This window comes from Asterias amurensis, chromosome 14 (assembly GCF_032118995.1).
Source record: "Asterias amurensis chromosome 14, ASM3211899v1".
Lineage (NCBI taxonomy): Eukaryota > Metazoa > Echinodermata > Asteroidea > Forcipulatida > Asteriidae > Asterias > Asterias amurensis.
Window position 1 is genome coordinate 4717852 of NC_092661.1, and position 14509 is coordinate 4732360.

Sequence of the window (14509 nt, forward strand, 5' to 3'; positions counted from 1 at the left end):
TACGAGCCATTCTCTTTGCTTACTGTTTTCGAAATTTTGAACTCAATTGGTCGTCGACGTTGCGAGAGAAAATGGAAGAAAAACACCCTCTGGTCACACAAGTTGTGTGCTGTCAGATATTCGAGATCTCAGCCGGGTCTCAAACTCAAGTGAGAAATTACTCCTTTCTCAAAAACTACGTTACTTCTGAGGAAGCCATTTCTCACAATGTTTATACTATCAACAGCTCTCCATTGCACGTTACCAAGTACGTTTTATGCTAACAATTACTTTGGGTAGTTATAGTATCCAGTGCATTTATAAAGAAAATAAAAAATATTACCTCCAAGACTCCCTATGGGTCAATGCGTGATGATGGGATGCTTATACTTTGCCGATGAACATTTTATTTAATTTTTCGTCTGCCCGGTCTACCCCCCCCCCCCCCCCCATCAGAGAAACAAAACGAGACATCCATAATACCTGGAAACTGGCCTGGGTTCACATTGTTCATTTTTTCTCGAGACAACGTGACTCGGCACAACGATCTCGAGAAATAAACGACAAAGGCCGTGGATCTGACCAGTTCTCATGATTCCCGCGTTTTGATATCTTTTAAGCGGGTTCTCTTTAACAATGAATGTACATGTACGTCACAAAAAAATCTCTCTTCAATTTGATACTGCAAAAAACGAAAATACAAAGATGAGACTTCAAAATCCTGACCTAAAAAGCCTTCGAAATAAATCGAGTCTCAGACTGTGGTAAATATCAGAAGTCATTGTGTCGATGCTTTATTATTCAACGACTGAATGCATAATATCTTATGTAGAAAAACTTCACCCTCTAACCAATTTCTGAGGCAGGGAGTTAAGATGAAAGCGGGTCTTGACGATCCAAATTATAAACAATCGTGAGTGCTTTCAGCAACTTAATGTGAAGAAAATTATATTCTGTCTTGCCCGTGAAACGAAAACATTGTTGAAAGGTGACAACGTTATCACACACAGAGAAACACACAAAACGTACAATGCTGTTCAATTCTGTGGACCCCCCAAAATGGGATGGGGAGACTGTGAAAGAAAATGTAGGGCTATGCATCGGCGCGTTAGCGGAGGAGTTTGATTTGTCGGGTACTTTTTCAAAATGTCCACAGATTTACGTTAAACTTACAGGGTTTGAAGGTGATGATAGTGGAAAGCTTCCCTTCAAATTACTAACTAAGGTTGTGTAGTTTTTAGAAATGAGTAAAACAAGTCACAAAATAATTTTGGTCTCATGAGACCAAAATTATTTTAGCATGTAAAATCCCCTTAACCAGTTATGATGTTATACCAAAACCATAGCATAACTGGTTAATACGTTTTTACATGCTAAAACTGAGACGAAAATTATTACTTTTGCTCATTTCTCAAAAACTACAGCACCTCGGTAGGTAAAATTTCAAGGGAAGCTTTCTACTATCATAATCTTCAAACTGTGTAAGTTTAATGTAAATCTGTGGACATCGTGTTTTTTGTTAGGAAAAGGTACATATACCGCATAATAACAACTTCGAGCCATTTGCGCTGGTCTATTATTTATTGTTCAATTAACTTTTGTTTTCAAAATAAAATTCGAAGAACTCAAGCTGCTTGCATGGCGAGTATTGTGAAGAGCGGCTTGTAACGATTTTAAAATGTCAATAGATGGCGCTATTTCAAAAAATAATGCGGTCTCGAAGGGCAGACAAATTGAGGCTGCCTGATTGCGAATACACGTTAAAATCTTTTATTAAAAAAGCTTAAAAACACAATAAGTGAAATATTTTTTGAATAATTTAATCAACGCACTGGCGAATCCCGGAGAATTTGTTGAGAATAACTCTGATGAGGCTATGAAATTCCTTCTGACATTATTGAAATAATCTCCGGATTAAGAATTAAGCCCAGGTAGGAAACAAAAGCACTGCTGTCAAACTGGCAACGGTTGTTGTTCGGCAGAGAAATGTCGTTTTTCTGTGGCCCGATGAGATTAAGAACGAAAAAGAAACGAGGTAGGATTGCCCTTCGAAATCTGTTGTCAAATTTTCTTTTGCCACTGTAGTAATTGATTTTCAGACAATCTTACAAGTAAAAACCGTTACATATAAATGTTTGCCCAGATTCCGGACAGGTATTACTGCCTGTCACACCACACCAGACCAATTGGAAAAGTTGTTTGTTTATTTGTTTTTATATTATTGTATTCATAAAAAATATGGATAATTTTCCGTATGGCGCCACCACTTGTTCACTTATTTTTACAAAAAGGGATATATCAATCAGGTAAATTAGATACTACAGTATTTTATTTCGAATGAAAAAGTGGTGGCGCCATACGGAAACTTTTCCAAAAATATCGACACTATTGATATTGTGGTCAAGATGCCCAAATCTAATCAATTTTTAAATCGCTACAGGTTTTTTTTATTTTAGTGGCACTGCCACTGAATTGATGATTAACCCGCCTCTGTTGTCTGACCACTGACGTTAGTCGTTAATGACAAATTGTGAAAAAAAGGAGTACAGAAATCCAGTTACTGGGTCTTAAGATGTTGACTCTTTTGATTTTGATTTTCAGACGGAGATGAATCCTTGTTACCCTATGACTCGGCTCCGATGTCCGCGCCCATCAGGATTCCAAATGATCCTGCCTCCAAGATGACAGTACTCAATGACTTCATCGCAAGTCTCAAAGATGAACTCACTGTCCGCAAGGGAGAAACTGTCGACATCTTAGACGTCGACCGTAAGTGGGCTTTTGTATCAGCGGGCTCCGGACGTGGCTTTGTGCCGTTGTCATGTCTTGGGCCACACCCGGTGAGAGCTCGATCAACTGTGATCGCGAGTTCAACTCAGCAGTCACAGAATGAAGACAATGCAGGCAGTGTGAGTGTGTTTAAGAAGGACCCGTGCGGACGTTATGTCGCATTGTACGATTTCATGGCACAGGATGAAGACGATCTGAGCGTGGTTTGCGGGGAGTGCGTGATTTCCTTGAATGAGGAGGACCCAGACTGGGCATGGGTGCAGAAGAGTAACGGGGACGAGGGATTTGTACCTAGATCGTACTTATACTCGGACAATGTCTCCTCAACGAATGATGTGTCAATATCGGCTGATGGAATGATGATGTCATCTGATTCTGACCTTCACAAGCTACAGCTATGTGGGACAGAGTTAATGTCACTCTATGATTATCAGGTAATAGTTTACAAGGTGCTGTGTTGCACTGTGCAGCCAATCAAACCAGGAGCACCAGGGTGAACCCGCTTCTTTTTACGATAAGTGTACTGGGTTCTTTTACGTGTGGATTTACACAACACACAAATGGCTTTATGACCCATTGGAAGGGTGCATCAATAATGGTGAATTGTCTTGCTTTTTAAAGGACACAAGTGTCACAACAAGGATTCAAAACCCACACTCCGCTAATTAGAAACACAAGAGCTTAAGTATGGTGTTCTTATCCACTCAATCCTGAAATGCCACACAATGCAGCTGAGCACAACAAAAATACTAACCAGAACAAGGTCACTTATACCAGCCAAAACACTACGTCAGTGACGTCACATGCAAAATCTATGACTGAGCAGTTGCCAAATATGTTTTTCTCATTGACATCTTTTTATTTGTCTGCGTTTTTTTCCCACAGGGACGTTTAGCGGAAGACTTGAGTGTACTAAGGGGCGATCTATTGTATGCAGACATGACCAACCAGACCCATGATGAATGGCTGTGGGCGTACTGCCCAAGAACACAGTCTTGTGGGTTTATACCCAAGGACTATGCTAGACCACCAGCCCTAGAGTAAACGCGTCAACTAAAAACCAGATTCATCTAAAGCTATTGACCCCTTGCACGCACGTCACATGCGGCGACTGTGCCACGCTCACCATTCTGGTGAGCAATAGGTTTATGTGTAAACGCCGCTTTGCCTAAAATGCGCACTTAACTGGATAACGCACAGAGACATTGCCCACCAAAGTGGCGCATCCAAGATTCTTCTGATGATGACGTCAGGTGAACTGGGTCAATATAGCAAATGAAATGGATTTTGACTGATCTTCATGTGTTTTAACTCGCATTTGGCCAGCGGACCACTGTTAAGGGAGAAATCGGGGAATGGGGGTCTTAGTTCTTAGTACAATAATAATAATAATTATAAGACTTGTAATGGGTGTTCAAGGCGCAGTAAAACCAAAACAAAGAAAAACAGACACAACAAAATTAGTACTTGAAAACCTGTGACATAATTAAAGTTTTGAGAAGAGATTTGAATTTTGTGGTACAAAGACAAGATCGAAGATTAAGTGGTGGAGAGTTCCAGATGCATGGCGCAGCTGAAGAAAAAGACCTGTCACCCCATGAGTGTCGAGACTTGGGTTCAATGAGGAGAAGCATGGAACTTGATCGAAGATTCCTTGATGGAGTGTAAACTTGAAGCAGATCAGAAATATAGTGGGGAGCCTTGCCATTAAGAGAATAATTCCAAATTTTGGACGACCCCGTTACATAAAATTCATTGTACAGTTGAACCTTTATTACTTTTAACAAGTTCGCTGGGACCTGCCAAGTTATCTCTTTATGCAGGAACATTGTTATAAAGCGGACAGCAGAACAAAGAACAAAAAGTAGAACTTGTATTTGAGACTGAAGAAGTTGCTCTTTGTTCGCAGAACATCTTTATAACTGCTGTTTATAACAAAAATTAATGTGGTGTTATGTATGAATGTTTGAAGGGTACTTGGTAAACTGTATTATTATTTTCTAACTAGTAGTGTAATCATTTACAGTACAAACTTTCTTGTATATTGATTTAATAAATAATAAGATTTCAATCTGAAATGCCTTTGTATTACTATTATTATTTTATATCTCTGGTAATGGAACCAAGGACAAATTGTAAAGTGAACTTAAAGGAACACGTTGCCTTGGATCGGACGAGTTGTTCTATAAAAACGTTTGTCACTGGGTTTTTTAAAAAAATGCATATAAATTTGACTCGTAACTGGCCGACCGTGTTCAACGAGGTAAAAGGAAAACCGTCCAATTTCGAGGCATGTTTGTGTGGATCATTGTATTCTACTTTTATGACATCTTCCTACCCAAGATGGGTAGCATAGTCTAGCATAGTCTAGCATTTTTTTTTTACTTAGGCCCTACGGTGGGGAAAATTAGTATTCTTTTTTTAATATAGGCTTGTTTCAATGAATTTTTGGGGTTTTTTATTCTGAAAAAGATAATCAGAACTTACGCAAAGTGTTTTGGTTGGAAAAAGTGGAACAATATATTTGTTCAAATTTACTTGTTTGAATCGGAAAACGATAATCAGAACATAACACAAATGAATGAATTGAATGAATTTTTACATTGTACGGTACAAGTTGACTTGGGTACGAGTTGACCTGGGTGGGTACGAGTTGACTTAGGTACGAGTTGACTTTGGTACAATATTTTGGGTACGAGTTGACGGCGACCCGTCAACATGGGAAATTAAAAGAAACCACAATGGATCTGAATGAATATCCTTGCGAAAAAAAAGCAGAAATGAGATGAACAAACAAAACGAAATTCGTGAGATTATTATTAATAAAAGTGAGCTCCATATGATGGTAGAACATCATTTTTATTTCCTATCGCAATAACAAAATCACGCTGCAGGGAAATGCTCCGTTTCGGCATACAAATACAATGTACGTTGTACGGTACGAGTTGACTTGGGTATGAGTTGACCTGGGTACGAGTTGACCTGGGTACAAGTTGACTTAGGTACGAGTTGACTTGGGTACAATATTTTGGGTATGAGTTGACTTGGGTACGAGTTGACTTGGGTACGAGTTGACTTGGGTATGAGTTGACTTGGGTATGAGTTGAAAATTACTTCATTCTCGAAAACTACATTACTTCAGAGAGCCGTTTCTCACAATGTTGTATATTATAACACCCCTTGCAAGTATTCTGCCTGCTCATTGGTTTAGAGCGCGTCACATGACATGTCTTAGTTTTGCTAGACGACGGCCGTCGGTTTGCCATGCGCTAGTCCGAAGACTAGCACATGGCGCCGTGCGCTAGTCCGACAGACTAGCACACGGCGTGCAGTACCCAGACGTCCGTTGCGTGTACGAGTATGACAAATTAATAGTCTGTAACCATTTCCGATTGCACGACACTACATGCAACACATTCAGTAAAAGTGTTTGCAATCTGTATTCGCGTCGTCCGTGAATTGTAGCATTTAGGTCTGTAACTTAATAATAATAGTACAGTATTTAGAAATGTTTGGGGTGTTATAAAACAAATATTGACTGCTTTTACTCGTGCAATGGTTAAAAACTAAGACTCCCTCGGTGATCCCCGGAGCGTTCTATTTTCCCTCGGCTTCGCCTCGGGAAAATAGAACGCTACAGGGATCACCTCGGGAGTCATAGTTTTAACCATAGCACTCGAAGCAGTCAATATTTGTATACTATCAACAGCTCCCCATTACTCGTTTCCAAGTATGGTTTTGTGCTAACAATTATTTTGAGTAATTACCAATAGTGTCCACTGCCTTTAAAGATGCTATGTCAGGTGCACCCACTATTAACAAAAAAAGGATTAAAGCCATTCGACACTTTTGGTAAACAGCATTGTCCAAAGGCCCACACTTCGTGTATCGCAACTTATATATAAAATAACAAACCTGTGAAAATTTAGGCTCAATAGGTCATCGGAGTCGGGAGAAAATAACAGGAAAACCCACCCTTGTTTCCACACGTTTCACCGTGTCATTACATGTGTTTAAAATAAATCAGTAATTCTCGATATCGAGAAATGACCATGGAATAATATTTCCAAGACAAGTCTTTCACCATTACCTTCTGTGAGTTCTGTAAACCCTGTATGTTTTTTCTGTTCCGAAAGTGTCCAATGGCTTTAAGAACATAAGTACCATGATCTGGACTCGTCCCAACACTCTGCTGATTGGAAACACCAGAACTCGAATCTGTTTCCCAGCCGAGACATACCAAAATGTGTGAGAACATTGCAATGGACAAAAGGGTAAATAAACAGACCATAGAAGAGCAAAATATTTCAAGAAACTAACGGTTTTATGATATAACTGGCAAAAACAGTCAATTGGTGGCATTAACTCAGTATGCAAAACTGACTAAAAATCAGCATTAACTATGTATAAACCCACTCTAATTTGCATAACTAGTGGTCAACTATGTACGAATACAGTGTGTGTAATAAAACAAACATGTACTGATTATTTTTGTTGACGATTCTTATTAAAGTAATAAAAATTCCATTACTAGTAAAACCTTTAAATTTGTGTTCTAACGTGAACAGATTTTAACAGGATATTCAAACAAATTGTTTAAAATACTTTTTACATTGTTTGGTCACTGGTGTAGTAAAAGACAGTTGTTTTAAAGGAACACGTTGCCTTGGATCAGTCGAGTTGGTCTATAAAAAGCGTTTGTAACCGTTTGTTATAAAATGCATATGGTTGGAAAGATGTTTCAATCATAGAATACAATGATCCACACAAACATGCCTCAAAATTGCGTGGTTTTCCTTTTACTGTGCGAACTAACACGGTCGGCCATTTATGGGAGTAAAAAATTTAACTCCCATAAATGGCCGATCGTGTTAGTCAATGAGGTAAAAGGAAAACCCTGCAATTTCGAGGCATGTTTGTGTGGATCATTGTATTCTACTTTTACATCTTTCTACCCATATGCATTTTATAAAAAACGGTTACAAACGCTCTTCAAAGACCAACTCGACCGATCCAAGGCAACGTGTTCCTTTAAAACTAATAACAGTAATGCATGCAATGGTGAAATGTTAGTATTAGTAGACCGACATAAACTCGTAATATTTTATGTTTTTTGTAGTACTGCCATTACATGAAAGAATGAATGAAAAAAGGGAAAACAAATTTATATGGACAGGTTGCCTTGGTTGGATAGGGCATGTTGGTCTATGAAAAGCGTTTTTAAGTTGGTTAGAAAGATGTTAAAAAAAAAAAATATAATGATTTACACAAAGTGCATTAAATTCGCGTGGTTTTCCTTTTACGTCATGAACTATACATGGCACCCCAGTTTGTGCGGTCAAGTTTTTGACTCCACAAAATGGCCGGCCGCATTAGTCTTAAGTAAAAGGAAAACCACACAATTTCGAGGTATATTTGAGTGGATTGTTCTATTCTACTTTTTAAACATCTTTCTACCATGCATTTCATAACAAACGCTTTTCATAGACCCACTCGCCTGATCCAAGGCAACATGTCCCTTTAAAGGGGCACTGTCGTCATGATCATAGTCTGCTTGTAAAAGACTTGGGGTGAGAGTTAACTACTCAATGTCTGGCCACAGACACGCCGACAGTGCCCTTTTTACCTTTTATGTACTGAAACATGTAACAATTCTAATGCATTATTTTTTAATATTTGGTTACATTATCCCCAATAAATCAACTTTTGTTAAAAAACTATGATACACTTTTATTTTAAAATGCTCAGGATTTCTCATTACTATATACACAAAATATTAAGACAGGAGTTGAACAATAAACAAATCTTCATTGTACCCAATTTCTAAATTAAAGTCATCAATCACCAAGGTCCAATTTCATAAAGTCTGTAAACATAGAAAACTTGCAAAGCTTTGACAAATCTTGCTTAACAGAACTGGGCCCATCTTCATAGCAGCTCTATGAAATTGGGCCCTGGTCACCGGCCAGAATTCTATGAAGTCTACATCATTACAACTGGTGCCCACTTATTTTTGTTTAGCAATGAAGTTTGCTAAGCAGTATTGTCTGCTTAACAGCTTGATGAAACTGGGACCAGGGAAACTGGCTGGATAAAATGATGTGTAAAAATTACGGGTTAAAACAATGAAATAATTAACGAGTAAGTGGAAATCGTGACAGTATTGAGCAGTATTGTCTGCTTAACAGCTTTATGAAACTGGGACCAGGGAAACTGGCTGGATAAAATGATGTGTAATAATTAGGGGTTAAAACAATGAAATAATTAACGAGTAAGTGGAAATCATGACATGGTTTCAGAAATGGATAAATGCTTGTACAAAGGATGAAGTTTCTGAGAGTAAAAAAAAGTACTTTCAAAACAGCTTCAATACTGGCGTGTATATTTACAAACTACTTCATGCAAATGGTCCCATTAAATTCTCAAATATCTGGGGGATTTTATTTTAATTTTATAAAACTCCATTAAAAAGATGCACTCAATGGTTTACACACTTTAGTACTTACAGTGAAATAATTATTTCACATCTTCCCGTTCAGTGTACACTGGGTATCTCTCTTTACATTCTGGCCCCACCATTACACACAGACACAACAGGCCGACTTATTTTGCAAACATTTCCAGAATCGCCACAAACCGGCAAAACAACAAGTAGTTCATCATAAAAAAAAACATATTTTTAAAAATTGGTAAAATCAATAACATTAAAACTTATGTACAACAGAACTGTTATCGTACTACCGATAATGCAACAAGTTAAAACAATATACATCGACTGAAAACCACACATGAGTACAGATTAAATATATCTATCACCATGCACAATGCCGTACTACCAACGCTAAGCACTCCTATAGCAAGGCGGGAAAAGCCTAATGCTTTACTTTCAATCACTCACAAATATATTTCACAGCTTGGGCGAATTCATCAACTGCGCAATATACATGTAGGCACGAGCTGAATTTAACTTTACTTTATGAAATATGTTCAATGCTGGCATCCAGTGCGATTTCAAACAGCTTCATAGTAAGCTCAACGTATTGTCTAAAACAAATTGTGCAGCCTCTACCAATTAAAACAATAAAACAAACAAAAATAATCCATTAGTAGGGTGGCTTTAAATCTGTGTGCAATTATATATTGGGCATCTTTGCTTTTTCTACAAGTGGGATTTAAAAGGAAAATAACATCTGGTTAAAAAAAAAATTCTTCAACTGAACACCATAAATCACATAACTTAAAAAAATCCCATACATGTGTACCAAATTTGTATTAAGATTATCAAAAATATATTACTGTAGTTTTTCTACCTGGCTGCTAAAATTAAACTAAAGAGATTTTGATAGACCATTTCTGTTATTTTTTCTTAAGACTATTTACAGTGGCAGTGATATAAAAAATAATAAGAGATCTAGATGTGTGGTCAAGGTGCCTTCATTTTCAAGAAAAAAAATTATTTAGCTTTTTTACGCAAAACTATTTGTAGAATATAACTTGTTTTTACCCTTAGTCCATGTGTTTAAATTAAACACTGTATTACGCCATGTTTACTCACTACTTTTCAGAGTTCTGTCCAGAAAAAAAATCACTTGGGTGGGATTAGAATCTTTGGCCTTTGCACTGCTGGAGCAGTGATGCAAGAGTAAAATCAAAGAATGTTTTGCAGGGAACCAGTCTAAGCAGTGCACATTACCATGCATTTTGGCTGGTTGACTTGCTGGTTGGGCTGAGCTCTGGCTCGTCAACTTCGGAGCAATGTACATTTTTGTATGATGTTACGGAGCTAGCAGAGATTTGGAAAAAGCCCCAGAGCATACTCTAACGAACAACGAGTAGCCCATCCTAGCTTAGTTCTTAATCCATTTTTGCTATGCAGGAAGTTTGTGTGGTAATCATTATTTATGGTGATTAGCAGCTCTATGAAATTAGCACTCGCTGAATAACTTTAAGTTGTGTTGAGATGTGGATTTTGTGCCACAAAGTCCCTTTCCCATTTCGAGGCTCTGGTCTTCTTAATAGGGCTGTCTTCAGTGAACATCTTCATCTTGTCTCGGAAACTCAGTTTGTCCGTTGTCATGCCTTCCCTGATTGGCTGTTGTTTACTGGCGAGGAGACGATCGCGAGGGTCACGGTAGACTTCCTGAGCACCGATCACCGACGGAGTATCCCCGACTTTGAAAGTATTCATATTTTGTGAGTTTTCCGGCGTGGCGTACTGGTGGGTGTTCGGTTTGCTGTTGGTTATCGGGGAGTGGTTGTAGTCAGTGGCAGGCTCGTAGGCGCTGTTCTCCTGCATTGGTATTTGACTGATTGTGGAGGTGTTTGCATGGTACGGCACCGGACCCATGGAAGAATAGTTGGACGACGGGGCACGGCCATTAGCCTTCACGCTCGGGAATGCTGCTTTCTTGGGTGCCACCGGGGGAGGTACTTTGGTTGGTTTGGGCTGAATCTGAGGACGCTGACTTGGGATGCGTTGATTACTGATCGCAGACGGGACCCTCTCTGGGTTTGCAGAAATGTACGTTTTCTCGGGTCCAGGTACGAAACTTACATTCACTTTGGTATGTACAACATTGCTTTCATTGTGTGCGGCATTGTGGTTGTAGTGCGCAGGGGCGGGGCCACTTTTCGGTTTGAATGATAACTGCTCTTCGATGCGCCGACGCTCTTGCTCGATTTCAGCGACTCGTCTCTGGTACTCCTGTCTCTGCATGGCGTGGCGTCTCTGCATCTCCTCCTCCTGTCTGTTGGTCCCTTGCTCCTGGTTGATTTGTCTCATGAACTGGTCTTGCTCGGCCTGATGGAGCTCCCGGTGTTCTCGCTTACGCTGGAAGTACTCTTCTTCCTGCTGCTGCATGATCTGCTGCTGTCGAGCTCTCTCCTCGGCCAACGCTCCTGACAGTCTCTCTAACTGCTGCTCTTGCTGTTCTCGAGACGCTGTCTGTGCCACTTGCTGTTGAATCAAGAGTCTCTCAGCTTGAGCCTGAGCCATCTCAAACTGCTCCCGTCTCTTATTTGACTCCTCTTCATCAACGTCCTCTTCTTCATTTTCTGCCCGCGACTCGTCCAGACGCCGTTGGAATTCTTGCTCCATTCGAAGCTTTCTCAGTCTCTCCTGTTGCTGTGGAGTCAGAGAATCATGTCTTATTAACTCTTCGATAGCCTGTTCTCGGATCATCTTCTTTTGCTCCTCCTGCCTTAGTTCCCACTTCTCTCTTTCTTCCCGTTTCCATGGAGACGGGCCTTTAAGATCTTCATGCGAGGTGTGAAGGTCTCTTGTTGCACTCCAGTTCCCTGGGGCAACCGGAGGGCGATTATTTTGAGCGGGGCTTGGCCCTTCATTGTTTGAGGTGTATCTTCCCCTTGGGTCTGGATTAGCCTGTAATGGGGATTCGTAATTCTGACTGAGTGGTCGTACAGGTGACTGAGGCACACCATCCCCTGGGAAATGCTCACTGTGGGGTCTGCTGGGCCCGTCATCACTGTTTGAGGGCTTTCTGCCCGGCGCCCGTGGGATTGGTACAGGTTTAGGACCAGAGTTCTGTCTCTGTAGTTCCGGCCGTTGATCGTTACCAACGGATCCGTGTCTCTGTATGCGCCCTTGCCTTGGCAGTGACGCATAGGCAGGCCGCTCTTGTTGCTGAGGATGTGGTGGTTCTTGACGTTGATTATTTGGGCGCTTAGAATCCTGATAAGCCTGACGCTGATTCTCAACCAAGGCCTGTTTCTCCCTCATCCTCCTCTCACGCTCTTCTTGCAGACGCCTCTTCTCTTGATCATGCCATACCTGGTATTTCTGCATTGCCCCAGGAGGTAGGGACTGACTTGCTTGACCACTCGGTGGGGGAGGTGGAGGAAGGTCCTGCTGGTAGTCCATATCCGGAGGGGGTGGAGGGAGATCCATCGGGGGCGGTGGGAACTCATCGTAACCGTCAGACACGGGCGGAGGTGGTGGTGGAGGTGTTTCAACCCTCTGACTATCAGCTGTACTGTAGTAAGGTGCACTCTGATACATCTGGCGTTGTAGGACATTGACAGGGAGGTAGTCTTGCTGTGGACCGTACCTGCTGTCCATCTGAGAAGCTGAAGATCTAGGAACTGTCGACGACCTGTTCGCCTCCCAGCCGTACTGTGAATCTCCCGGGTCACTGTATTGGTAGTTACTTTGAGGGGCTGAACTTACAGGCATGCTGGCCTGTGAGCTATACCGATCACGCTGACCCTGCTGGTACTGCCCATCTGGGGGTTGTTGGCGAGGATCACTTTGGCGATAGTATCGCTCTTGTTCTTCCTTGGCTCTCATTTCACGCTCTCTTTCCTCGCGTGCTTTCTCTTCTTTGAGCCGTTGCTCTTTCTCCCGTTCTTCACGGACCCTTTCCTCTCTGGCTCGCTCTTCTCTCAACCTCTGGATTCTCACCATCTCTTCCCTTGCCCGTTCCTCTTTCATCCTCTCTTCCCGCTCTCTTTGCTCTCGAGCCTGTTGGACCTGTTCCTCCCGAAGTCGCTCCTCCTTGGCCCGCTCTTCTTTGGCTCTTTCTTCCCTGGCCCGTGCTTCTCTTGCTTGCTCTTCCCTGGCCCGTGCTTCTCGGACCTGTTCCTCCCTGGCCCTTTCCTCTCTAGCACGCTCTTCTTTGGCCCTTTCTTCTCTGAGTCGCTGTATCCTAGCTTGCTCAGCTTTTGCTCTTTCTTCTTTCATTCTTTCCTCACGCATTTTTTCCTCTCTTAAGCGCTCCTCTTGCAGTCTCTCTTGCCTGACCTTCTCCTCCCGCTCTCTTCGTTCCCGCTCCACTCTATCCCTTTCCTCTTTCTCCTTCTCTTCCTTCAGTCTTTCCTCCTTGAGCTTCTCCTGTCTTTCTCTGGCTTCCTTAGCCCTTTCTGCCTGTTCTTCCCTCGCGATCTCTTCCTTTGTGAGAGGTTCGGCATACAGGACTTCCTTGAGGCGTGGTGCGGGAATTGGAGCACCCATGACCTGTACGGCTCCAGGTGGTGGAGCTCTTACATTAGCTTGGGACATGGCCTGTCGAGGGAGTTCACGATTGTCCATATCGAGCTCTGGATCCAAGTGAGAGGTAGACTTTGAGCGCTGATACATCTGCTGACTGTTAAATGAAACATAAAAAAGATGTCGCTGTTAGTTTAAGGAGGAACAGAATCGGATCCAAGAACATGTTTTTTTTTGTAATAGGACATTGCAATATTTAACAATGTGTGTGCAAGAATAATTGTGTACTTACTTGTGTTGTGGATGGCCTCGGTGTCTAGCATAAGGGTCTTTGTTGACTGTTGCATACAAATCTCTCTCAGACTGTATACGCTGCCGTGGTTCTTCCACTATAGAAATATAGGTTCAAGAATACAAAATGGTATATTGTTATAAAAAAGGAAAGACATCTACTTATTAATTTGATTCTGTTCTTCATATTATTTAATAGAGTGAAACACACCCACCTCACTAAACATGTATATCTGGGCCCAATATAGAACCCAGTTAGACATTTAAAGAGGTTTCGCAAGCGTGCAAATACAGATACAGATATGGATATGATAACCGATCCGTTCACAGCAGTCTCGTGTTAGATTTTGTTTCGCAATATTGGTATGTGTTACTTAAGGGCAATCGCATCCATCATGAGTGTTTTCCCCGACAAGGATGACCTATAGAGACCCTGTGTTTCATAAACTACATTTTCTCATCATTTTGCTTGCAACTGACTAACAGTATATATAGCGCGATACC

General features: G+C 41.1%; 2 protein-coding genes across 3 annotated transcripts in view; one reads left to right on the forward strand and one right to left on the reverse strand.

The window, feature by feature from the left end:
• Positions 1 to 1836: 1836 nt before the first annotated feature.
• On the forward strand, positions 1837 to 9998 carry LOC139947606 (SH3 domain-containing protein Dlish-like). The gene is made up of 3 exons (XM_071945554.1): positions 1837 to 2014; positions 2581 to 3203; positions 3655 to 9998. The coding sequence occupies exons 1-3, from the start codon at positions 1966 to 1968 to the stop codon at positions 3811 to 3813; spliced, it is 831 nt and encodes a 276-aa protein (XP_071801655.1). The 5' UTR covers positions 1837 to 1965; the 3' UTR covers positions 3814 to 9998.
• The window catches only part of LOC139947605 (uncharacterized), a 42685-nt gene continuing 36192 nt past the window's right edge, over positions 8017 to 14509 (reverse strand). For both annotated transcript variants that reach the window (XM_071945553.1, XM_071945552.1), the window contains 2 exons: positions 14007 to 14103; positions 8017 to 13871 (listed from right to left, as the gene is read on the reverse strand). In XM_071945553.1, the coding sequence (XP_071801654.1) occupies positions 10715 to 13871; positions 14007 to 14103 (3254 nt within the window). In that variant the 3' untranslated portion in view covers positions 8017 to 10714. The remainder of the gene's footprint in view (positions 13872 to 14006; positions 14104 to 14509) is intronic.